At 44.1% G+C, this 26231-nt stretch overlaps 1 protein-coding gene across 3 annotated transcripts in view; it reads right to left on the bottom strand.

Annotated features, from left to right (window-relative positions):
- garnl3 (GTPase activating Rap/RanGAP domain like 3) overlaps nt 1-26231 on the bottom strand; it is a 489806-nt gene that overhangs the window by 279087 nt on the left and 184488 nt on the right. For all 3 annotated transcript variants that reach the window (XM_041193696.1, XM_041193695.1, XM_041193697.1), the window contains exon 3: nt 9008-9082. In XM_041193696.1, the coding sequence (XP_041049630.1) occupies nt 9008-9082 (75 nt within the window). The remainder of the gene's footprint in view (nt 1-9007; nt 9083-26231) is intronic.

Raw genomic sequence — 26231 nt, 5'->3', positions numbered from 1 at the left:
AATAAGAGTGGGAGAGATTCCTGGTTAGCTATGTTATAGAAAGAACATTGGGGCCTCTACCATCGCTATCCACAGCTCTAAAATACAACGCACATATTGTCACAACAAGTTGGGCTCTCCTTAAGGTGAATTGTAACACACCACCACCATTGTAACTTACATGCTTTTGTACTTTATGCCCCTATTTATAAAGTCCAGGACCCTGTATGCCACATTCTCACCCTGTCCTGCCACATTAAAGAATTTGTGCAAGTCTCTCTGCTCCTGAACCTCTATTAGAATTGTATCCTTTATTTTATACTGCCTCTCCTTGTTCTTCCTACCAAATTGAATCACTTCACACTTGTTTGCATTAAATTTCATCTGCCATTGATTTTGTTTTATATTGCTTCTGTGAAACACCTTGGGACACTTTATTACATTTAAGGCTCTATAAGTTATTGTTTTTTGTTATTATTGATATTGTTATTAGTGGCCACCGCATAGTTCTTGTGGAGACAAAATCCTGATTCCACATTGAGGAAACCCTTCATTGTGTTTTGTGGCACCACCACTGTGTTAAATGGGGTAGACTCAGAACAGATCCAGCAGCTCAAAACTGGGCGGTGCTAAAAGCTGACATCAACCGCAGAATTGTATTCCACCACAACCTGTAACCTCATGACCTCAATAAGGCTGGCAGGAGGGCATGCCAGGAGAATCACCAGGCAAACCTAAAAATGAGGTGCAACCTGAAGCTACAACAGAGGACTGCTTGCATGCTAAACAGCAATGGCAGCATGCTTTAGACTGAGTTAAGCAATCCCACCACTAGTGGTTCAGATCAAAGCTCTGCCATCCTGTCACATATCCAGTCATCAATGGATAATTAAACAACTAACTGGAGGATGAAGCTCCACAAACATCACTATTCTCAATGATGGGGAGCCCAATTTATCGGTGCAGAAGACAAGGCTGAAGCCTTTGCGACCATCTTCAGCCAGAAGTACAGAATGGATGGTCCATCTCGGCCTCCTCCCGCTGTTCTCAGCATCACTGATGCCAATTTTCAGACAATTTAATTTAATTTATGCCATGTAATATCAAGGAATGGATTAGTGCAGTGGATACAGCAAAGAATTAGAACAACAACATCTTGGCTGTAATGCTAAAGATTTGTGCTCCAGAACTAGCCGTGTCCCTAGCCAAGCTATTTCAGTAGAGCTACAACACTGGCACCTACTGGACAAATTTACCCAGGTATGTCTTACCCATGAAATGCAGGTCAAATCCAATCCAGGCAATTAGAGCCCTACCAGCCTACTTTCAATCATCAGCAAAGCGATAGAAGGGGTTGTTGACAATGCAATCAAGCGGCACTTACTCAGCAATAACCTGCTCACTGATCCTCAGTTTGGATTCTGCCAGGGCCACTCAACTCCAGATCTCATTACAGCCTTAGTCCAAATATGGACAAAAAAACTGAATGTTGGAAGTGATGTGAGTGTGACTTCCCTTGACATTAAGTCTGAGCATGGCATCAAGGAACCCTGGAAAAATTAAAGTCAATGGGAATCAAGGCGAAAACTCTTCACTGGTTGGATTCTCTAGCAAAAAGGACGATGGTTGTGGCTGTTGGATGTCAATCATCTCAGCCCCAGGGCATCTTTGTAAGAGTTTCTCTGGATAGTGTCCTAGGCTCAACCATCTTCAGGTTCTTCATCGACGACCTTTCCTTCATCATAAGGTCAGAAGTGGGAAAGTTCAATGATAACTGTACAGTGTACTGTACCATTCTGAACTTCTCAAATGCCAAAGAAAGTTATTTCCGCAATCAGCAAGACCTGATCGGTCTGGCCTGAAAGTAACAAGTAAGATTTGTGTTACTCAAGTCATAGACAATGCCCACATCCAAAAAAAAAAACAATATAACCATTTCCCCTTAATATTCAATGGCATTACCATCATTGGGTCACCCACCAACAAGAACAGAAGAGAAGCTATGTATTCTGTGCTGCATAACTCACTTCCAGACTCCCCAAATCCTGTCCACCATCTACAAGGCACAAGTCAGGTGTAGAATACTCTTCATTTGCCTCGATGAGGGCAACTGTGACAACACTCAAGAAGCTAGACACCATCCAAGACAAAGCAGCCCATTTGATCAACACCCCATCCACCACCTTAAACATCACTCCTTCTACCACAGTGACAGCAGTGTATACCATCTACAAGGCGCACTGCAGCAACTAACCAAGATTTCTTCAACAGCACCTTCCAAATCCACGACTTGTACCACCTTGATGGATAAGGGTAGCAGATGCATGGGAACACCATTGCCTGCAAGTTCCCCTCTAAGTCACACTCCATCCTGACTTGGAATTAAATCGCTGCTCTATCATCATCTCTGGCTCAAAATGCTGGAATTCTCTACCTTACAAGGGGAGGCAATGGCATAATGGTATTGTCATTGGACTAGTAATCCAATGACCTAGGGTAATACTTTGGGGACCTGGGTTTGAATCTCGCCACAGCAGATGATGGAATTTGAATTCGATAAAAGTCTGGAATTAAAAGTCTAATGATGACCATGAAGCCATTGTCAATTATTGTAAAAACCCATCTGGTTCACTAATGCCCTTTAGGGAAAGAAATCTACCATCCTTACCTGGTCTGGCCTACATGTGACTCCAGACCCACAGCAATGCGGTTAAATGCCCTCTGAAATGGCCTAGCAAGCAAAAAGGAATGAAACCAGACAGACCACCCAGCATCGACCTAGACACCAGAAACAACAACGGCAAACTCAACCTTGTCGGCCCAGCAAAGTCCTCCTTACTAACATCTGGGGCTTATGCCAAAATTGGGAGAGCTGTCTCACAGACTAGTCAAGCAACACTTGCTTGCAATAACATGCTCACTGATGCTCAGTTTAGGTTCCACCAGGGCCACTCAGCTCCTGACCTCATTACAGCCTTGGTTCAAACATGGACAAAAGAGCTGAACTCCCGAGGTGAGGTGAGAGTGACTGCCCTTGACATAAAGGCTGCATTTGACAGAGTGTGGCATTAAGGAGCCCTAGCAAAACTGGAGTCAATGGGAATCAGCGCGATAACACTCTACAGGTTGGAGTCATACCTAGCACAATGGAAGATGGTTGTGGTTATTGGAGGTCAGTCATCTCAGCTCCAGGACTTCACTGCAGGAGTTCCTCAGGGTAGTGTCTTCAGCCCAATCATCTTTAGCTGCTTCATCAATGACCTTCCTTCATCAATGACCTTCGTTACATCATAAGGTCAGAAGTGGGCATGCTCGCTGATGATTGTACAATGTTCAGCACCATTCGCGACTCCTCAGATACTGAAGCAATTCATGTCCAAATGCAGCAAGACCTGGACAATATCCTTGGGCTGACAAATGGCAAGTAACCTTCGCGCCACGCAATGACCATCTCCAACAACAGAGAATCTAACCATCGTCCCTAGATGTTCAATGGCACTGTTCACTGAATCCCCAATATCAACAGCGTGGGGGCTACCATTGACCAGAAACTGAACTGGACGAGCCATATAAATACTGTGGCTACAAGAGCAGGTCAGAGGCTAGGAGTCCAGCAATGAGTAACTCACCTCCTGACTCCCCATAGTTTGTCCATCATCTACAAGGCACAAGTCAGGAGTGGATTACTCCCCACTTGCCTGGATGAGTGCAGCTCCCACAACACTCGAGAAGCTTGACACTGTCCAGTCAAAGCAGTCCGCTTGATTGGCACCACATCCACAAACATTCACTCCCTCCACCACTGACGCACAGTAGCAGCAGTATGTACCATCTACAAGATGCACTGCAGGAATTCACCAAGGGTCCTTCGACAGCAACTTCCAAAACCACGAAGAAGGACAAGGGCAACAATTAGATGGGAACACCTGCCACCTAGAAGTTCCCCTCCAAGTCACTCACCACTCTAACTTGGAAATATATCACCGTTCCTTCGCTGTTGCTGGGTCAAAATCCTAGAACTCCCTTCCTAACAACACTGTGCGTCTACCTACACCACATGGATGCAGTGGTTCAAGGAGGCAGCTCACCGCCACCTTCTCAAGGGCAACTAGGGATGGGCAATAAATGCTGGCCCAGCCAGCGAAGCCCACATTCCGTGAATTCTAAAAAAAATAGCATCTTCACCGCATGAACTACAACAGTTCAAGAAGGCAGCTCCCCACCATCTTCCTATGGACAATTAGGATGGGCGATCTCTGCCAGCGATGTCCATATCTCATGAATGAATCACTTGACAGAACAGCTTTTAGTGAGTGAAGCTTCACCCTATGTTAGAAAACATGGACAAACTAATTATGTGCATTTCAATATTACCCATAACAGAATTTACACTTTGAATGTGGTGCAGATAAATTCACCATTCTTTCAGACTTATCAGCATCACCCACACCTGTAGGAAAATACTGAATGCACATCAAAGCTAATGAAGCTCGTATTGTCTCAACTCTGTTACAAATGGATTACGGAGTGGAAAACTGTTTGGTCTTTTACAATAGGAATTTTGTAAAACACTGTGTGACTGGCTGGAAATTTATTTTACTGGCCTGACATTTAATTACTGAAATGCTATTTATCGTAGTACTGAAAGCACATTACCCAAGAACAAAGTGTACTTATTATCAAAGGTGGAGATGCGTTACAATTAAATAAAAACAAAAGGAAACATTCTATTCACATTTTATGAAGAAAATCTTTCATCACACTATTGGAAATTTATTGTGATGCCCTTTGGTGTAACAGTAAATAACTAATCAAACAATAATAATAGAACAAATATAGATTTCAATATTCCAACAATAGAACAATTGTTACATCCCTTAAGCAATGCGATGCTTAATGAACAGTAAGGCACAACAAACAAACTTCACTCATGGAATATGTTCATTACTCAGGTTTCTAACAAATTCATAAGATTGACTGGATTAAATTATGATAAACAGGCTAATTTCCTCTTTGCACTCGTAACGTGCACACTAATTGTGCATTGAGCTGCAGTGATTTGAAGTACTGGTGTTTATGGAGTCAGTGCAGACTTTTGCTCATGCTCTGAATATTGCTCCTGGCAGCAAACTGATGCAATGGAGTGACCCCCGCAATAAACAATGGTCTTACTTGTTAAAGGAGCAATTAAAGGGTTTCTCCCTAAGTTCCAGACTCATACCAGAAAATCCATTATTGGCAGCTGCACAGAGCTGACAATACAGTATGAATGAGAAGGTAACGCATCAAATCAACAAAACCAGCACACGAGATATAAGAAAACAGTTTCCAACTTGTGGAATGGTGAGGAGGCGGAAGACAATCTCCCTGGCCTTATAAGAAAGGGTTTCCCATATGATAAACAGATGCCAGAGCACATCACATCAAGCTCATCCATTCTGTTGCTATGAAATAGCATGTCCACTGATTCTCTGCTTTCAATAGGGAATTGCGCTTGAAGGAAGTACAGATTAAAGCCAGGGCACTGACCAAAGACAAAGCAGTCCACTTGTCAGCACCCGATCCACCATCTTAAACATTTTAGGCACTCTACCACCAAAACAACTCAGAGCAGAGTTTCCCACCACTCAGGTTGAAAATAGAAGTGGGGGGGGGTGTGAGTGGGGTCCTCGCTTCGGCAGATGGCAGGACCTGGGACCCTCCCCAAGAGCTGTCAGCCCAATCAGGGACTACATCCAGAGGATGAGGGCACATCGATGCCATGTGCCCTCAAACTCAGGTAAGTATGTGTGTCAGGGCCAATCAGGCATGCCCTGGCGAAGGCAGGGGGTTGTCACTGACGGCAGGTGTAAAGGAGGTCCCATCACTTCCCCCTCTCCACCCTCTCAAGAGTATGTTGGGAGGCTGCCAGAGTTTACATCCATCGCTGACAGAATGCCAGCAGTGACTAAAAGATGCTCTTAAATAGCTACTGAGGTGGCTCAATTGTGCTCCTGGTTGGCAGCTCATCTGCTGCCTTTCCCAACCACTGGCAATTGGTATAGCAGGAAAGCATTGGCAGCCCCCAACACCTTCCCATGCTTTTTGCCCACCTTCTCACCCCCCAACCCTTTGCCAACGGCCCTGGAAATTTCCAAGCACCATGGCTGCAGCATGTGCTATTTACAGAATGCACTGTAGGAACTAGCCATGTGGCTTTATTGACAGCGCCTCCAATACCCGAGACGTCCAGTACCTAAAAGGACAAGGGCAACAGGAACACCGCCACCTCCAAATTCCCCTCCAGGTCACACACCATCCTGACATGGAAATGAAATGATGTTCCTTCATTGTTGCCAAGTCAAAATACTGGAACTCTCTAACAGCACTGTGGGACCACCATCACCATAAGAAGAGTAATGGTTCAAGAAGAAGGCCTAACACCACTTTCTCAAGAGCAATTTAGAATGTTAACCTTGCCAACTTCACCAACAAATCATGAATGAATTGAAAAGCTGATTCTCCAACCCTCCCTAGAGTACACTCCTCTGCACTAGACAGGGTACAACTGAGATTCTGCTAGAAGGCGTGCTTTACATTTTGAATGATTTGGTGCTCAGGTCAGCACATGACTAACAAGGAAACTAACATTTAGCACATTCATATTGTCACAGGTGACTACTACACTTCAAAACTACTCCATCGGCTTTGGGACAAGCTGAGGTTGTGAAAGGTGCTATAGAAATGCAAGTCTTTCTTTCATCAACATTCAACCATGCCATGGTGTCCTCAAACTCAGGTACATGGGTGTCAGGGCAAAGGCGGGATTTTTGTTATCAGCACAGAATCTAACTGGGGAGCTCGAAGGATGTCTGATCCCACACATAAGTTGAAGTATCACTTTCTGAACTGACCACAGCATTTGACTGTTACTATTGCCAGTTCCATGCTTTATCACTTTCAAACTACTCACAAACTAGTAACAATTTCCAAATATCATGTAGTCATGCATGCGCTTAGAAGACACTCCCAATATGACATAATCTAATTAATTCTTAGAAGCTAAAATAAAAAACACTAGATATAAATAGTAACTGTCAGCACCTAGGGGAAAAGAAAGGTTGGCTGACATTTTTGGCGAAGGTCCCTCATCAGAACTGGTGAAAGTTCTCAAACAAACCTATGTGGGCTCATCAATTCCAGAAAGCCAGTTGATGAAGGGCATTAGTGGACCCAATCTTTACTCAGTCTTAAATTTATTCACAGGGTGAAACATTACAAACACAAACCTCACAGCTCAGCCACCCCCACTGTTTCAATATATATATTCTTTATGTACTCAAGCGAAACCCCACTTAATGCCCATCACGTGCATACAATTAAACACAATTAATCAACAATTGTCAAGTACCTTTACTGTTCCTGCTTTTATTTCAGATGTGAAAGACAGTACAATGCACCAGTCCCTCAATACAGCACTGCAGTGTCAGCCAAAGATTTCATGCTCAAGTCTGTAGAGTGGGGCTTGAACCCACAGACTCAGAGCAAGAGTGCTATCAATTAAGCAACAACTGACACTTCAGAGAGGGAATTCTTAAAATGCAGATAATGATGATTGATTGTTTTGCCACTGATGGTGAAGTGTACCCTAACCTCAGAGGAGTGAGGGCTTGAGCTGGGATATAAAGCTGCATTGCGGGGCTATAACGGAGGAAGGGGATGAAATCAGAGACTCGGCACGGACTGGTTCCAATCTTGCTGAAGAAAATTAAGGCTCAGCCATGACTTGATGTCAGACAGATGACTGAACAGTAGAGAGACAGTTGTAAAGCAGTAAGATAAGCCTGAGTATCTCCGACAAAGCAGAGCTCATGCAATCATGCACTCTTCCCCTTCTAATCTGCAATCCAGAGCTCAGAGTTTTTACAACACCATCATACATTAGTCAAAAATAGGCTCTAAAATTTCAAGCCATGAATTACATCAGATGTTCACCAATGAGTCTGGAGTTGCGCTCAGAAGGACAGTGCAGTGTTAAATTGTGGGTCACCCCATTTACACATCCACCTGAAGTGTATTACTGGTGTGAATACAGGAAATTTGGAGCATTTTCTTCATTTAAATATATTTAAATTAGGTGCACGGTGCGTCAGCAGGTGGATCACAAAATCATCGTAAGAAATTCAGTTTGCTGTCATTACATCTTGGAGGAGCATTAAAATGAACGGAGCACTGTGTTCTGGGTTTGAATGTGTGAAGGAGGTTGTTGGACATCAAAACAACTGAAAACAAAGAAGACTGTCACTGGCAGTAAAATAGGATGGTCTGAGATATATAGGAATGGTTTGGCACGTGGACATTCTTGAATAACGAAATAGGATATGATGCAAACGTAAAGGCTTCTAAGTCATAAGATTCTGGGAACACGCCCCACTCCAGGGCTTTAGCACAAACATTAAGACTGCCACTCCAGTGCAGTACTGAGGGAGTGTTGCACTCTGTTTAATATGAGATATTAAACTGAGGCCCCATCTACCTCTCAGGATGTAATAGATCCCATGGCACTATTTCAAAGAGGAGCAGGGGAGATATCCCCAATGTCTTGTCCATTACTTACCCCTCAATCAACATCACAAAAACAGATTATCTGGTCATTATCACATTGCTGTTTGTGGAGTTGCTCTGCACAAATTAGCTGCTATGTTTCCTACTTCATTGGCTGTAAAGCGCTTTGAGATGTCTGGTAGTTGTGAAAAGCCCGATATAAATGGATACCTTTCTTTTCTTTATAAACCAATATCTATTTTGTATTGATGTCCCTGCTCTAAGAAAAGATTGTGATGTTCACATTTTGTGACATTAGTACTTTCAATAATTGGTTCTAAACTATTAGATTTTCAACACAGCAATACAAGGTATGGTCCCTGCACTATCCTGGAAGCACAGAAACCAGCTGCTAGCTAGATCCATCTTTGCATAATAATAATCCTAGTGAAACTACTACCCCAAGAAATACTGACGGGGGAATGTGACCAGTATTGCTCCTTACCTCGTCACTTGATCCATTTTCCACCCGGAATCTTCCTGCTCTCTGTATGGCTCCATCCGCATCACTGGAAATAAGCTGCAAATAGGGAAAAAAATACTTAATTTTAATGGTTATTGCAGATTTTTGACAAAATTAGAAACTCATACTTCGAAAGAGTTAAAAACTGTCCCACACAATGTAGCACTTCATTTCTAATTCGTCAACTCCCTTCATTACTCAAAAAAAAACTCATGGGTAGAGGATCATAAACACTCGCCTAGACCAGTTGGCCGAATGTCCTGTTTCTATGCTATAAATTCTGTCTAATTCTATACAATGGTTATATTGTATTCTCATTTTATGGCTGACTTTGCTCTCCTAAAATTGTCTACATTAGGTCAGTTGCAACATAAAAAATTCCAATTCCCTTCAGGCTAAGTGTTCAGGAATTTTGAGTTACATTGCAGGAGCTACACTTGTTCTATTTCAAAGGCTTTATATTTCCTTTTAGAAAAAAGACACTTAGTGAAGCATTGGCACAGCAATCATAATATTTAGAAGCAGCCCTCCCACAAAGCCCTTGTGGAATCCTGTGGGTACATAGAACAGAGCATTAAAAAAAACAAATGTAACAATGAAGAGAAAGGTCACCTACTCCAAGTTCCCACTGCATATTGAAATAAACCATTGCCTCAATTGTTCTTTCATAGGATTAATTTAACGACAGATACATTTCTGTAACATCAAAACAACTAAATCATCTAAGTGTTGTATGAATCAGAATGACTGAGGTAATATCAGCATGTGTGGGTAAGAAGTGAATGGTTGATAACACACTCAGACAACTCAGGGAAACAGAAGTACACAGTTGGGGCTGAGGACAAATTATAAAAGTGAAAAAATATCTGGATCAAGTTTCTTATTTGTAGTGGTGGTGCAATGCTAAATGGGTCATTTTGTGCATACGAGTGATCCTTGGTGTGTAGAAATATACAGTACCTGCAAAATTAATTAAACTACCTTTTCAGACCTAAATCACTTTCCAAACCTAGAACACACCCATGCATGCATGCACACACACAAACATACATACACGCTTGTACATACACACAGATACTTTTAATATTGATCAAGCAGAAAGATGTGTACGTGTTAATTAAAGTTGGGAAAAATATTATTTCTTCCAAGTTCTCAATGGCTTTCATTTTTTACCACAAAATAGGTTTAATGTACAATAAAGGCTGTGCATTGCTGCAATCTGTTCAATCTTCAGTCATGTATTTCAAATGGCACTACTCGGTGAGGAGCAGAAGTTCTCCTGGTGTCCCAGCCAACAGTTATCCCTAAACCAACATCACTAAAAACAAAAACAGAATTACCTGGAAAAACTCAGCAGGTCTGGCAGCATCGGCGGAGAAGAAAAGAGTTGACGTTTCGAGTCCTCATGACCCTTCGACAGAACTACTAAAAACACTTTGGTCATTTATCTCACTGCTTTTTGTGTGGCTTAGTTGTATGCAAATTGGCTGCTGTGTTTTCATTCATTGCTACATTGACTACCTTTCATTGTTTTAAGGCACTTCATTCTAAGGTTGTGAAAGGCGTTATATAGATATACATTCATTCTGTTCTATCCTGGAAAGCCTGTTTGTGAACGATAGTACTGGAGCCAATCTTTACTTAGTCTAAAGCTTACAGAGTGAACAAGTTTACAAGCACACACCTAACTCAATAACATCATAGTTTCAGTAAGTGTCTCTTAAATATATATAATTTATATATAAAAAACATATATATAATATATATAAATATAACTTCCTTTAAAGATGTCTTATGCTATCTCTTCATCATATTTGTTCTCAATTTATTTGTCACGCAAATTGATATGATTCTTCCAATCTCTGCTTTCTCTCGCCTGTTATTTGTAATCTGTCACTCTACTTTCTACTTGTTCTGATACACACTGGAGGACAACTGACTGTTTTGTGTAATTTTCAGTAGTTCCCATTAATTCACAAGTCCATATATATATATATATATATATATATGTGTGTGTGTGTGTGTGTGTGTGTGTGTGTGTGTGTGTGTGTGTGTGTATCTTTTAAATTAACCCTTCTCAGTCTGTAGGCTATTCTTCACCTCATCAATCATTAGTCTTAAACAGTAAAATTCATCCCAACTTTCACCCACACAATTCACTGACAGAATGTTAGATGCAGCTGCCATATACCAGCATCTGAAATGGTGTTAACACCACAAACATCAAGCTGCTCCTAGTAACAGTCCAAGAAGCATCTACCACTTACCTATAAAGTTAAAGCTAAAACTGAACAAAACTTATGTGGAAATCTTCTGAAAGGTGCAGAATTTTAATAAGCCACGTAAAAGAGATTTATGTTTCATAATTTTGATCTACAGACTGTGCAGGCGAAGGCAAAGATGCTTATTTTCATTCAGCTACTTTTGCAGCTACGTTAATTGTAGCTTCAAGTGAGTTAAGTTATCAGCAGTTAACACATGCTATAATTACCCTAATCACCCACCAAATACAATTAAACATTTGAAGAACGTGGAGTTTGAAAAGTCCTGAAATGTTCCCCTTTTCAACAGCCTGTTAGCAAAGCATTTTCCTGAGCAGGGAGCTGGGTGGCCTAGGAAGGGATTAGGATCCTTCTCCACGATTACTGAGGAAAGGATGGAAAATTAGGCAATATCTCAACTAACACTTCTCTTGCACATCCAAGGACAATGGATGGTGAGCATTGTTAGTAACAGCTTAGCGGAAAAGTTCTACTGTTCAAGGAACGGTGCACAGGCAGCAATCATCAGCCAGGATTTTCCGGCTCCATTGTGACGGAATTGCCACAAGAGATTCGACGGCCCAGGGCAGCAGATGCATGGGAACACCACCACCTGGGAGTTCTCCTCCAAGCCAGCAGGCGTATGCTCTCCGGATCCTGAAGGGCCACCCCTGACACTGAAGGACCACCATGCTCCCCAAGCATCTGCGTCACACCTACTCTCTGAAGCAGGCACCAGCGCAGATACCAGCACCTCAGTGGGCATTACTTCGGGATCTAGTATCTCGGTGCACATTGGTGAGGGCACTTCATATGCGCTTGAGCTGAAGACGGAGGCAGAGAGTGCCCAGGGCGCTGACAGTCGGTGGACTGCTGGGGACCAGGATGATGCTCAGTCGAGGTTGATGATGGGCCTCTGGAGTCATCCATTAGGCAGCAGATGCTGGATGCAGAAGGATCTGGCAGAGATCCAAGATGGTATGCATGCCATGTTCTCCGTTGTGGAGGAGTCCCTGCGGAGTCTGAGCACTACGTTGACCTTCATAGCCAAGCACAATGCCTCCTCCATGGAGAGAGTGGCGACTCTCATGGAGAGACTGCTCTAGGAAAAGAATCAGGGCTTCCTGCAAGCCCTCATATAGGCACTGACCTCAACTGGTCAGTGTCCGTGTATGAGATGGATGGAGCACCCAGTGTCCCAACTAGGTTTCTGTATATCAATGGCGAGCAGGGAGGTCCACAGCGGCCTCATGTTGACACATGGGCTGCTTGTCGTCTCTGTGGGCTCCTCTCAGGGCACTCTGGATGACGGTAGCAGCTCCTCTGCCCCTCTGCCGGTGACCATGGCATCTGATGAGGCTGTGATGACTGGGGAGATGTCAACATGGCACTGGCTGCTCCCTCCCAGGCGGGGCCAGAACAGGCTCCGCTGGCCAGAGGATGACCGTCAACTTCATCAAGGCCAACAAGACAGCACAGTCAGCAGGCTGTTTCCAATGCCATGCCAGTGAGGGGGGAAGCACCTAGACATAGCACCCATAAACTTAAGTTTAAAGCACCTTAAGCACAAGAGGGACTGGTCACGGGTTATCTTTTGTTCCTCCATTTTGGTTTTCTTTTTTTAATGGTGTGACTACCAACACTGGTGAGTTCCAAAAAAAAATTAAATTTGCTTTTATGTTATTGGCCTGAGTATGCTTCATTTATTTTGTAGGTGCAGGGTAGACCCTGGGTGGCTCGAACCTTTATTGCACAGGAACTGAGTGTATTTTGGGGGCCAAGGAAAGGGTTATTTCTGCAATCTACTATGAAGGTGGCAGCCCTGGCATGAGTTGTTAGTTCTTATTTGGCAGCCTAGCTGAAGGAGCGTTGGATCAAAGCATCCCTGGTGTCCCTGCCTCCCTGGAGGTTACCGAGGTCTGCCTCCACGCCCTCAGCATTCTCTTCACCATGCTCCTGTTCTGACTCACTACTGGATTCATCCTCTGTGACCTGTGCAGCTGTGTTAAGATCCTCTTCCTCCAGTGGGTCCCCCTTTGCCAGTGCCAGATAGTGGAGAGCGCAGCATGCAATCACTATCAGTGACACCCACTCTGGGGGGTATTGTAGTGCGACCCCTGAACAGTCACGGCATCAGAATCGCACCTTGAGAAGACCTATGGTTCTCTCTACTACCGCCCTTGTGGAGCCATGGCTCCTATTGTACTGTTGCTCCGCTTCTGTTCTTGGGTGGCGGAGAGGCATCATGAGCCACCTTTTCAAGGGATAGCCCTTGTCACCCAGAAGCCATCCGTCCAGTCGGGCTGGAGCACTGAAGAGCCTCGGCACCTGGGAGTGTCTGAGGATATAAGCATCATGGGAGCTGCCAGGGTACCTTGCACAGACTTGCAGAATCTGTATCCTGTGGTCACTCACTATCTGCATGTTCATGGAGTGGAATCCCTTCCTGTTAACTAAGGCACCTGGCTGACCTGCTGGCACCTGGATGGCCACATATGTGCAGTCATTTGCACCCTGGACATGAGGAAACCCAGCAATCGCTGCAAAGCCTCTGACTCGCTCAGCCTGACTGGCCTCATCCATACGGAAATGAAGGAAAGTCAACACCCGCCTGAACAGAGCTTCTGTCACCAGCTTGATGCAACTATGGACAGCTGATTGGGAGACTTCGCACAGATCCCCCACTGACCCCTGGAAAGAGCCGAAGGCATAGAAGTTGAGGGCCACTGTGACTTTCAGAGTCACTGGCATGGGGTGTCCACCCACACAGTCGGAACTGATCTCAGGCCCGATCATTCGGCAATGGAGGCAGAGCCTCCTTTGGCATTGCATCTCAGACATATTGAGGTAGTTGCATCGCTGCCTGTAAACCCTGGCAGCAGAATACTGGTGTCTTCTACTGGCGGCCCCTTCTGCCTTGGATTTCCTGCTGGCCCCTTGTGCCTGCCCCTCTCCTCCCACAGGTCCCTCCCCTGGGAAGCTGCATTGAGACACCTGGCCTCCTCTCTCTTCTGCCCCTCTCTTCCTCCTCAAAGGAAGTGCCTCCAGCGGAGACCACAATCCCATTACCACGGTAAGAGAAGGCTGCCTGATACTTGGAAGGGTCCACACAGTCCGAATCCTCAGGGGGCCTGGAAGACACCAATGAGTTCAGAAATGAAGCCTGGAAAAGCTAAGAATGAAGCCCTGATCAGAGAATAAGCTGGCTGGTCCCAATAAGCCACCAGCAACATGTTATCTCCAAAACTCCTCACTACTCACATTGACAATGCTGCTGACCCTTCTTATCCCGCCCATGGATGAGATTTTGCAGATTGTGGCCTGTCCGCCTGCCTATTTTGCCCATGCGATGTGCGAAAAATCACACAGGCAATGTTAAATTGCCATCAATTGGGTTGTCAAGGGCCTTAACTGGCCTGTTAATTAATGGCGGATGTGGCTCCAACTCCCCCGCGCACCCACCGAGCGAAATATCACACGAGTGCCTGATAACTTCGGGGCACTCTACCGACATCATCGCGCGTCACTTTATGCTTGAGCGGGTTGGGCGCGCGCCCACCCACTCAGCGAAAAATCCTGCCCAAGAGCACGTAGAGCAATTGTCTTGCAGCAATATAGCCTTGAAACTTAAAAACCTTGCTTCATTACACACTGAAAGTGTTACTAGAGTGGAAGTATCACAGTTGAGAAAGTGTAAGAATGAAAATGCTGTACTGGTTTATTTTCTGTTCAGATATTTAAGTATAATATGCTCTGACCGTATGCATTTCAGTCCATTGGACTGTACAACACTCAGAAGTCATTCCAATGGAGATTTTTTTTATTCTTTCATAGATCATGTGGGCATCACAGTAAAGCCTGCATTTGTTGCCCATTCCTAATTATTTTTGAATCGAGTGGCTTGCTAGGCCTTGGGATGTTAAGAGTCAATCACATTACTCCGGATCTGGAGTCACATGTAGGCCAGACCAAGTAAGGATGTCCCTAAAAGGATATTAGTGAACGAGATGGGTTTTTACAACAATCAATGATAGTTTCGTGGTCACCGTTACTGAGACTAGCTTTCAATTGCAGATCATATTCATTAAATTCAAATTCCACCAGCTGCCATGGCGTGTTTGGAACCCTTGCATTCAGAGCATTAGCCTATGTCTCTAGATTACTAGCCCAGTTACCACTACACTGTCATCTAGCCCAGTTACCACTACAAGATTGCCAAATGTTTAAAGCATCCAAAATATCATTATATTAAGAAATCTTAAAGATAATAACGATACAACATAGAATCATAGAGGTTTACAGCACAGAAAAAGGCCCTTCAGCCCATCGGGTCTGTGCCGGTCAAACAAGTACCTAACTATTCTAATCCTATTTTCCACCACTAGGCCCAAAGCCTTGTATGCCATGGCATTGCAAGTGCACATCCAAATACTTCTTAAATGTTTTGAGGGTTTCTGCCTCTACCACCTTTTCAGGCAGTGAGTTCCAGATTCCCACCACTCTCTGGGTGAAAAAATTCTTCTTCACATCCCCTCTAAACCTCCTGCCCCTTACCTTAAATCTATGCCCCCTGGTTATTTATCCCTCCATCAAGGGGAAAAGTTCCTTTCTATCTACCCTATCTATGCCCCTCATGATTTTATACACCTCAGTCATATCCTCCCTCCTCTGCTCCAGGGAAAATAACCCCAGTCTATCCAATCTCTCCTCATAACTAAAACTTTCCAGCCCAGGCAACATCCTGGTAAATCTCCGCTGCACTATCTCTAGTGCAATCACATCCTTCCTATAATGCAGATTCCAGAACTGCATGCAATACTCTAGCTGTGGCCTAACCAGTGTTTTTTCAGTTCCAGCATAACCTCCCTGCTTTTATATTCTATGCCTCGGCTAATAAAGGCAAGTATCCCATATGCCTTCTTAATCACCTTAATTCCTGTCCTGCTACCTTAAGAGACCGGTGGACATGCACACCATGGTCCCTCTGATCCTTGGTACTTCCCAGGGTCCTACCGTTCATCATGTATTCCCATGCCTTGTTTGTCCTGCCCCAATGCATCACCTTACACTTATCCGGATTAAATTCCATTTACCACTGATCAGCCCATCTGACCAGCCCGTCTATATCCTCCTGTAATCTAAGGCTATCCTCCTCACTATTTACCACCCCACCAATTTTCATGTCATCTGCAAACTTACTGATCTACCCTCCTACATTCAAGTCTAAATCGTTTAGATATACCACAAACAGCAAGGGACCCAACACCGATCCCTGTGGAACCCCACTGGACACAGGCATCCAGTCACAAAAACACACCTCGACCATCTTCCTCCTTCCTGCCATTCTGCCAATTCTGGATCCAATTTTCCAAATTGCCTTGAATCCCATGGGTTCTTACCTTCGTTATCAGCCTCCCATGCAGGACCTTAGAAAAGGCTTGCTGAAGTCCAAGTAGACTACATCAAATGCATTGCCCTCATCTACACACCTGGTCATCTCTTCGAAAAATTCAATCAAATTGGTCAGACATGACCTCCCTTTAACAAAAGCATGATGACTATCCTTAACTAATCCCTGCCTGTCCAAGTGTAAATGAACTTTGTCCCTCACAATTGCTTCCAATAGTTTCCCCACCACTGAGGTTAGACTGACTGGCCTGTAGTTCCCTGGTTTATCCCTTCCTCCCTTCTTGAATAAGGGTACCACATTGGTTGTCCTCCAGCCCTCTGGCACCTCTCCTGTGGCCAGAGAGATATTAAAAATTATTGCCAGCACCCCTGCTATCTCCTCCCTTGCGTCACTTAACAGCCTGGGATACATTTCATCCAGGTCTGGAGATTCATCCACTTTTAAGCCTGCCAGACCACTTAGAACTTCCTCCCTTTCTATGCTAATTTCTTTAATTATATCACAGTCCTTCTGCCTGATTTCCATACCCACGTCATCCCTCTCACTTGTGAACACCAACACAAAGTATTCATTTAGAACCTTACCTACGTCTTCCGGCTCTACACACAAATTTACCACTATGGTCCTTAATGGGCTCTACTCTTTCCCCATCTATCCTCTTACTCTTAATGTACATGTAAAATAACTTTGGATTTTCCTTTATTTTACCTGCCAATGTTTTTTCATGCCCCCTTTTTGCTCTCCTAATTTCCTTTCTAAGTTCCTCCCTACACATTCTATGCTCCTCTAGGGCTTCTACTGTTTTGAGCCCTCAGTATCTGCCGTAAGCCTCCCTTTTTCTCTTTATCCAATCCTGTATATCCCTTGACATGTTAGGTACTGCTTTGGAATAGCAATACTTTGTCCTGATAATAAAGGTGACTCTTTATGGGGACCTGCACAGTTGTTCACAAAGGAATCAGTTGAGATGCTAAGTGTTTTTCTACTGATTGCTACTGAGTGACAGTTTCTTTTATAAGTAAAATAGAACACTGCCCATTCACCTTTGGTTTTGCATCCCAACCGGACAGATGGAAATGAGTCACTTCTCAAAGCCCCTGACAAAATTAGCTTTGGTATTTTCAGTCGAGCTCCCACTGGACTAACACCAGAGTGTGAAGCTCCTTTCAAATTCCCTAATAACTGCATTAATGGAGCAAACCATGTTTTTGCTCCTACCTTTATTACTTGTGAGGTTTTTTATATATTCTCAGGAGATGAATGCCGATGGCAAGGTTGCATCAATTGCTTATCCCTGGTTGCCTGAGAAGATGGTAGCGTTGACTTTCTTGAACCTCTGCAGCTCCTGTGGTGATATTGTTCCCATGACAGCTCCAGGTCAATACTTCCTGGCTAGAACAAGACAGATGAGGGACCAGCCAATTGTGAACCAACACAAGGACTTGGTCCACCCATTCTTTCTCTTGGTTCCATCAAACAACACTGATGCAGACTGCTGCAGAACAAAAGCATCACAATGGACCATACGGGGCATTAAAGTGCAGAGTCCAATTTCCACAGTCTAAAACCACCTGTTCATTTGTGGACTGGATGGATACCCTTCCCTGTTCATTAATGTACTGGCATGGACACGTGGAACCCTAATTGAATGTTACAGCACAGGAAACAATTCGTCCCACCTTGTCTATGCCAAGTGTTTCAAAGAGCCATCCAATCTGTTAAAATGTAATTCCACCACCCTTTCAGGTAGCGTATTCCAGATCATAACAACTTGCGGCATTAAATATATTCTCATCTTCCCTCCGCTTATTTCTTATGCATTAACTTAAATCTGTGTCTTTTGGTTACCAACCTTCTTGCCAGTTTCTCCCTCTCTACTCCATCACTAGACTAATAACCCAGAGACCCAGGGTAATGCTCTGGGAACCCAGGTTCGAATCCCACCATGGCAGATGGTGAAATTTGAATTCAATAAAAATCTGGAATTAAAAGTCTAATGATGGCTACAAAACTATTGTTGATTATTGTAAAAACCCATCTTCAGAGAAGGAAATCTGCTGTCCTCACCTGGTTTGGCCTGACTCCAGATCCACAGCAATATGGTTGACTTTTAAATGCCCTCTGAAATGGCTTAGCAAGCCACTCAGTTGTATCAAATCACTAAAAAAAAGTCTACATGGACTGCAGCGGTTCAAGAAGGCAGCTCACCATCACCTTCTCATGGGCTATTAGGAATGGGAAATAAATGCTGGCCCAGCCAACAACGCCTACATCCTGTGAATTAATATTTTTAAAAATCCTTTCATAATTTGAATGCCTCTATTAAATCTCCCCCTTCACTTTCTCTGCTCTAAGGAGGGCAATCCCAGTTTCTCCACATAACTGCAGACCCTCATCTTTGGTACCATTCTAGAAAATCTCCAATATGTCCTCTCCAAGGCCCTGACATCCTTTTAACTCTTTCGAGTACAAACACGTTTCCATCTGTTTCAGATGAAGTTACATTGTTTCATAGTTTACTATTGTGAGATTTAAACTCTTGATACTCTTTTTTTGAGTAAACCTGTTTCCATCTGTTTCAGATGAAGTTACATTGTTTCATAGCTTGCCATTGTGAGATTTGAACTCTTGATACTCTTTTTTTGAGTAAACCTGTTTCCATCTGTTTCAGATGAAGTTACATTGTTTCATAGTTTGCCATTGTGAGATTTGAACTCTTGATCTTGGGGTTGCAAGCCCAGTACCATAACCACTTGGCTATTTAGGCCAAGCATGACATCCTTTTAAAGTGTAATGGCCAGAATTAGACTTAATTAGAATTAGGGAGTGTGTGGTCAGGGGTTTGGGGACAGGTGGTCAATTGTATTGTTACCCAGGAGCTAGATTAGGACTTTTCTGTTTAACATTTCCTGGGTAACTATTCAACTAAGTAAGTCAGAACTGTCTGAAGTCTCCGACTCTAACTCAGAATTGGAGACTTTTTCAGAGTGTCCCTGGGAGTAGGTGAATTGCCCAATGGAAGTTCAAACTTCCCTGGCAATTCCCAAGGAATCACTGCTTTAGCACATCCAAGAGGTGCCGTATCACAGCTTGGGACTGGCCAATAACAATGATCACGTCAGTTGCACGAAGACTCACTAGACTCTTGATTAGACTGCAGAGTTGTAAAAAGTCTGTACCCTCTCCAGATAATGGGCAGAATTTCACCCATGTCGGATGTGCTCGGCGGGGCAGTTGGGAAGCTGCGATCAAGGCTGGAAGTGAAAAATTCAGTTTAATTGAAATTTAATGGCCTTGACAGGCCTTTCAATTGTCGGTTGGCACACTGCCAACTCTGGCACGTGCCCGCTGAATGAAATATCACGTGACTGTGTTGACATCAGGATGCTCGCCCGACGTCAATGCGCGCCATTTTATCCTCGAGCAGGTCGGGCACGCGCCCACACACCAAGCTAAAAATTTTACCCAATGTCTCCTTTCCACTGAAAAATTGATCACAGCGTTTTGCCCAGCAAATATAGATTATGTCACTTGCATTTTTTTTTACTCATTTACAAGATGTGGGCGTCACTGGCTAGGCCAGCAATTATTGCCCATGCCTAATTGCCCTTGAGAAGGCAGTGGTGAGTTGCCTTCTTGAACCGCTGCAGTCCCTGTGGTGTGGGTTTTCCCACAGTGCTGTTAGGGAGGGAGTTGCAAGATTTTAACGCAGTGACAGTGAAGGAACTTGTCAGCCCAAGCCTGGATATTGTCCAGGTCCTGTTGCATATGGACATGGACTGCTTCAGTGTCTGCAGAGTCATGAATGGTGCTGAACTTTGTGCAATCATCAGCGAACATCCCCACTGCTGACCTTATTATGGAAAGAAGGTCATTGATGAAGCAGTTGAAGATGGTTGGGCCTAGGGCATTACCTTTAGGAACTCTTGCACTGATGTCCTAGAAGTGAGATGATTGACCTTGAATAACCACAACCATCATCCTTTGTGCTAGGTATGACTCCAACCAGCAGAGAGTTTTCCCTTGATTCTCATTAACTCCAGTTTTGCTAGGGCTCCTTGATGCCACACTCGGTCAAATGTTGCCTTGATGTCAAGGGCTGTCACTGTCACCTCACCTCTGGTGTTCAGTTCTTTTGTCCATGTTTGAACCAAGGCTGTAATGAGGTCAGGAGCTGAGTGACCCTGGAGGAACCCAAACTGAGCATCAGTGAGCAGGTAATTGCTAAGCAAGTGCTGCTTGATAGCACTGTTGATAATCCCTTCCATCTTTTTACTGATGATCAAGATTAGACTGATGGGGAGGTAATTAGCCAGGTTGGATTTGCCCTGCTTTTTATGTACAGGACATACCTGGATAACTTTCCATATTGCAGGGTTGCTGTACTGGAACGGCTTGGCAAGGGGCACGGCAAGTTCTGGAGCACAAGTCTTCAGTACTGTTGCCAGCATATTGTCAGGTTGCATAGCCTTTGCGATACCCAGTGCCTTCAACCATTTCTTGATGTCACGTGGAGTGAATTGAATTGGCCGAAGACTGGCATCTGTGATGCTGGGGACTCTGAAGGAAGCCAAGATGGATCATCCACTTGGCACTTCTGCCTGAAGATTGTGGTGAATGCTTCAGCCTTATCTTTTGCACTGATATGCTGGGCTCCTCCATCATTGAAGATGAGGATATTTGTGGAGCCTCCTCCTCTAGTGAGTTGTTTAATTGTCCACCACCATTCATGACTGGATGTGGCAGGACTACAGAGTTTAGATCAGATTCATTGGTTTTGGAATTGCTTAGCTCTGTCTATCAATTGCTGATTATGCTGTTTGACATGCAAGTAGTCCTGTGATGTAGCTTCACCAGGTTGACACCTCATTTTTAATTATGCCTGGTGCTGTGGCATGCCCTCCTGTGAACTCTTCCTTGAACCAAGGTTGATCCCCTGGCTTGGTGGTAATGGTAGAGTGGGGGATATGCCGGCCAGGAGGTTACAGATTGTGGCTGAGTACAATTCTGCTGCTCATGGCCAACAGCACATCATGATAAAAACAAAAAACTGCAGATGCTAGAAATCCAAAACAAAAACAGAATTACCTGGAAAAACTCAGTAGGTCTGGCAGCATCGGCGGAGAAGAAAACAGTTGACGTTTCGAGTCCTCATGACCCTTCAACAGAACAGACCGGGTCATGAGGACTCGAAACGTCAACTCTTTTCTTCTCCGCTGATGCTGCCAGACCTGCTGAGTTTTTCCAGGTAATTCTGTTTTTGTTTAGCACATCATGATGCCCAGTCTTAAATTGCTAGATCTGTTTGAAATCTATCCCATTTAGCACGGTGGTAGTGCCACACAACACGATGGAAGGTATCCAAAATGTGAGGACAGGACTTCTCCACAAGGACTATGCGGTGGTCACTCCTACCGATACTGCCATGGACTGATACATCTGCGGCAGGCAGGTTGGTGAGTATGAGGTCAAGTATGTTTTTCCCTCTTGTTGGTTCCCTCACCCACATGCCGCAGCCACAACATAGAAGTTATGTCCCTTAGGACTCGGCCAGCTCAGTCTGTGGTGGTGCTACCAAGCCACTCTTGGTGATGGACATTGATGTCCCCCACCCAGAGTACATTCTGTGCCCTTGCCACCCTCAATGCTTCCTCCAAGTGGTGTTCAACATGGAGGAGTAATCTACCAGATGACTCTTGTCACATGAGCAGGAACGTGTTACAAATTAGTAATCAAAACCTCATCCTGCCTGTGGATGAGGTTTCGTAAAAAATCCAAAAGCCACTTGGCCTTTTCACCTGCCCACCAACCATAAGGTTGGATGGGCAGTGAAAAATTTAATTTAATTAGATCTCTAATGGCCTTAATAGGCCTGTTAATTGCCGTCAGGTGCACACCCGCCCAATGAGCACAATACTCAGACCATAGACTTTTTCCTTTATCCTTCAGCTCAACACGTTTCTTCCCACACAGTTGCTTCAGAGTTGTTCAGCACACTTCGCGGCTCCTCAGACACTGAAGCAGTCCATGTCCATATGCAACAAGACCAAGACAACATCCAGGCTTGGGCTGATAAGTGGCAAGTTACATTTGCACCTCAAAAGTGCCACGCAATGACTATCTACAGCAAGAGAGAATCTAACCATCATCCTTTGACACTCAGTGGCATTTCCATCACTGAATCCCCCACTATCAATATCCTTGTGTTACCATTGACCAGAAACTGAACTGGAACCAGCCATATAAATATTGTGGCTACAAGAGCAAGTCAGAGGCTGGGAATTCTTTGGAGAGTAACTCACTTCCTGACTCCCCAAAGCCTGTCCACCATCTACAAGGAACAAATCAGGAGTGCGGTGGAATACTCTCCACTTGCCTGGATGAGTGCAGCTCCAACAACACTCAAGAAACTCGACACCATCCAGGACAAAGTAGCCCACTTGATTAGCACCGCATCCGCCACCTTCAACATTCACTCCCTCCACCACCAACACACAGTGGCAGCAGTGTGTACCATCTACAAGATACATTGCAGCAATTCACTAAGGCTCCTTCAATAGCACCTTCCAAACCCGTGACCAGTTAGAAGAACAAGGGCAGCGGATGCAGGGAACACCACCACCTGCAAGCTCCCCTCCAAGCCACATACCATCCTGACTTGGAACTATATTGCCATTCCTTCGCTGTCACTGGGTCAAAATCCTGGAACTCCCTTTCTAACAACACTGTGGGTGTTCCTAAAGCACATAGATTTCAAGAAGGGGCTCACCACCAGCTTCTCAAGGGCAACTAGGAATGGGAAACAAATAGGGATGGTGTAGCCAGCGACACCACATCCCGCGAAAGAATGTTTTAAAAGTTGCTGGAAGTGCAAGTTGATAACAACGCAATGAGAATCTCGGTGAGCGATGGAATCAACAGTGTATCTCCTTAAGCAATGAGAGTTAACGGTTTAAAAATAAGCAGAGGGATGACTGAGGAGGAGGGAAATTAGAGTCAAATCAGTATAGAAAGAGAAATAAAGATAGGAAAAGAAAGATTAGATCAAGAAAGTTTGCCAGAGTCAGATTAGTATAGAAGGAAGAAAAAGGAGAGCAAAATAAAGATTAGATTAAGAACTTAGTATCTCTGAAAAGAATTCACAGCCTGAAGGATTGGAACTCCATACTTATCTGTTCATTTTCTGGGCTAGAGAGGTTCATTGGCAGTCACCAGCAATTATTGTGTTGTTACATGGCTATTTATGCTATTAATTACCAAACATATCTTTACTTGGTGAGTTTAATGGGTAATTGATGTGCAAATACAGCAACTTCAAGAAACTCAAGGGGAGGTTAAAAGTGACATGTTATTTTCACAAAGCAGTGGAGGAGCGCAAATCATCAGGCATCTTCTGGTGATTTACAACTCACACCACATCTCTTCCTTGCCACAAATTTCACATTAAGAACATCATTCACACACTTACTTTATCAGCAAATCCCGGCCCATCTACTCTTGATCAAATATACTTACAAATCAATTGAAACTTCAAAGATGTTGCTGAGAATTATACCAAACACCCAATAACACTTTGCTCATGCTCCACTTGAGTGTGGTAACAGACACTAATTACATCCTTCCACAGAATGCTTTGGATAGCAGCGCAAGGAAAAAGTGAACCATGTTAATTGCTGACATAAATGCTCTACACTGCTGTTCATTTTTAATGAAAACATCCATCTAAACTGCACTCTAGTTATAACGAGCGTCCTGGTTGGGAAGTTTCTGTATTACAGAACCGATCCAGTCTCAGATTCTTTGATGAATGATCTCTTCTAACGTACTAGGAGCTTAGCGTTTTCTTGATGAACAAAGACCAAGGTGCATCTAGTTTGTCTTCTACCATCCTGGTAGTCACATTACATGACAATAGTAGAATTGTTGAAAAAATACATTTTTTTGTCAAAGCTTTTCATCTTGCACTCATCAAGACATCAGTTAACTGCCGAGCATTGTTTGAAATTTAAACCAGGCTGCTTGACTCTGATTGGTAAAGGCATTGCCCTGAGGAATGAATCAGCAAATGGCTATGACTTATTTTGTGAAGCTGAAACAGGCGCAATGTGTGTTGGGCTCGCGATGTGGTGCATTTGTGTGTACTGTAAGTTACATATATTAATACACAGGGCCCTGTTCTTTGCAGACAGAAAGAACATGTGAAACAAACTTAGGCATGACACAGGGGAAGCCCGAGCAGTGCAGAACATTAAGGAATCATAGGTCGAAAGTCACCTGCTCCACCCAAGCTTGCTACACTTACCACATGCCACGTCTCAATTACTCATATACTGCACTACAAACTCTTACTTTCTATATCATGCAGCTAATGTATGAAGATAATCAGATTTAAACACTTTTAGCGGACTTAGACTTTGTTCTTTGGCTGGATAATTCATTTTGTAGGAACAATCCGTAATTTCTGTAAAAACGATATACACCAGGGGCAGAATATTATGCTCGGCGCGTGGGCACGCGCCCAACACGCCCAAGCGTAAAATGATGCTTGATGACGTCACGCGTGAATCCCGATGTCATCGTGCACTCGCACGATATTTCGTTTGGCGGGTATGAGCCGGAGTGGCTGTGTGCCCACCGATAATGAAAAGGCCCATCAAGGCCATTAACAAGCTAATTAAATTCAAATCTACACTGCCTATCTAACCTTACGGTTGGCGGGGCAGGCGAAATGGCCAAGCGGCCTTTACATCTTTTAGGAAACCTCATCCACGAGCGGGATGAGGTTTCCTAAAGCAAATAAACATTAAATGAAAACTTTATTTTTGGAATTAAAAACATGCCCCATCTCATGTGACAGAATCACATGAGGGGACATGTTTTATTAAATTTTTACTGTCTCTGTTAATTTTTTTTAAAAAGCGCTTCAATCCCCCTGGGGCAGCTCCGTGCCTCAGGGAGATTGAAACGCTCTTTCGTGCGCATGCGCGAGCTGCGCGCTAGGCCCGGCTCTCCCTCCTCTCCCCCACCCCGCACAGGCAGCGCTCAGCGTTGCTGCTCGCGATCCATGCAGGGCGGGCCTTAATTTGCTCGCCTGTGTGAAATCGCGGTGCGGAGCCAATCGCAGGTGGCAGTCAACTGCCGGACCACCCCCACCAAGGGCAAAATCCTGCCCTAGAAGTACAACATTTCAAATCTTTTCAAATTTCAGTGACTTTGCATAGAATTCACAACACAGAATCAGATCCATGGTAGTGTTTATGCTTCACTCAAGCCTCCTCCCACTGTATTTCACCTAACCCTATCAACATATTCTTTTATTCTGTTCTCCCTCATCTACTTACCTAGCTTCCCCTGAAATGTGTCTTTGTTAGTCGCCACAACTACCCTTTGCTTCTGTGACTCCCACGTTCTAACCATTCTTGGGTAAGTAAGTTTCTCTTGAACTCTTTGTTGGGTTTATTTGTGACAATCTTAAACATATGGCTCTTAGCTTTGGACACTTCCACAAGTGGAAACATCTCTTCCACATGCAGTT

This window comes from Carcharodon carcharias, chromosome 8, assembly GCF_017639515.1.
Source record: "Carcharodon carcharias isolate sCarCar2 chromosome 8, sCarCar2.pri, whole genome shotgun sequence".
NCBI lineage: Eukaryota > Metazoa > Chordata > Chondrichthyes > Lamniformes > Lamnidae > Carcharodon > Carcharodon carcharias.
Note: the sequence above shows the minus strand (reverse complement) of the source record. Positions and strands in the feature narration are given on the sequence as shown.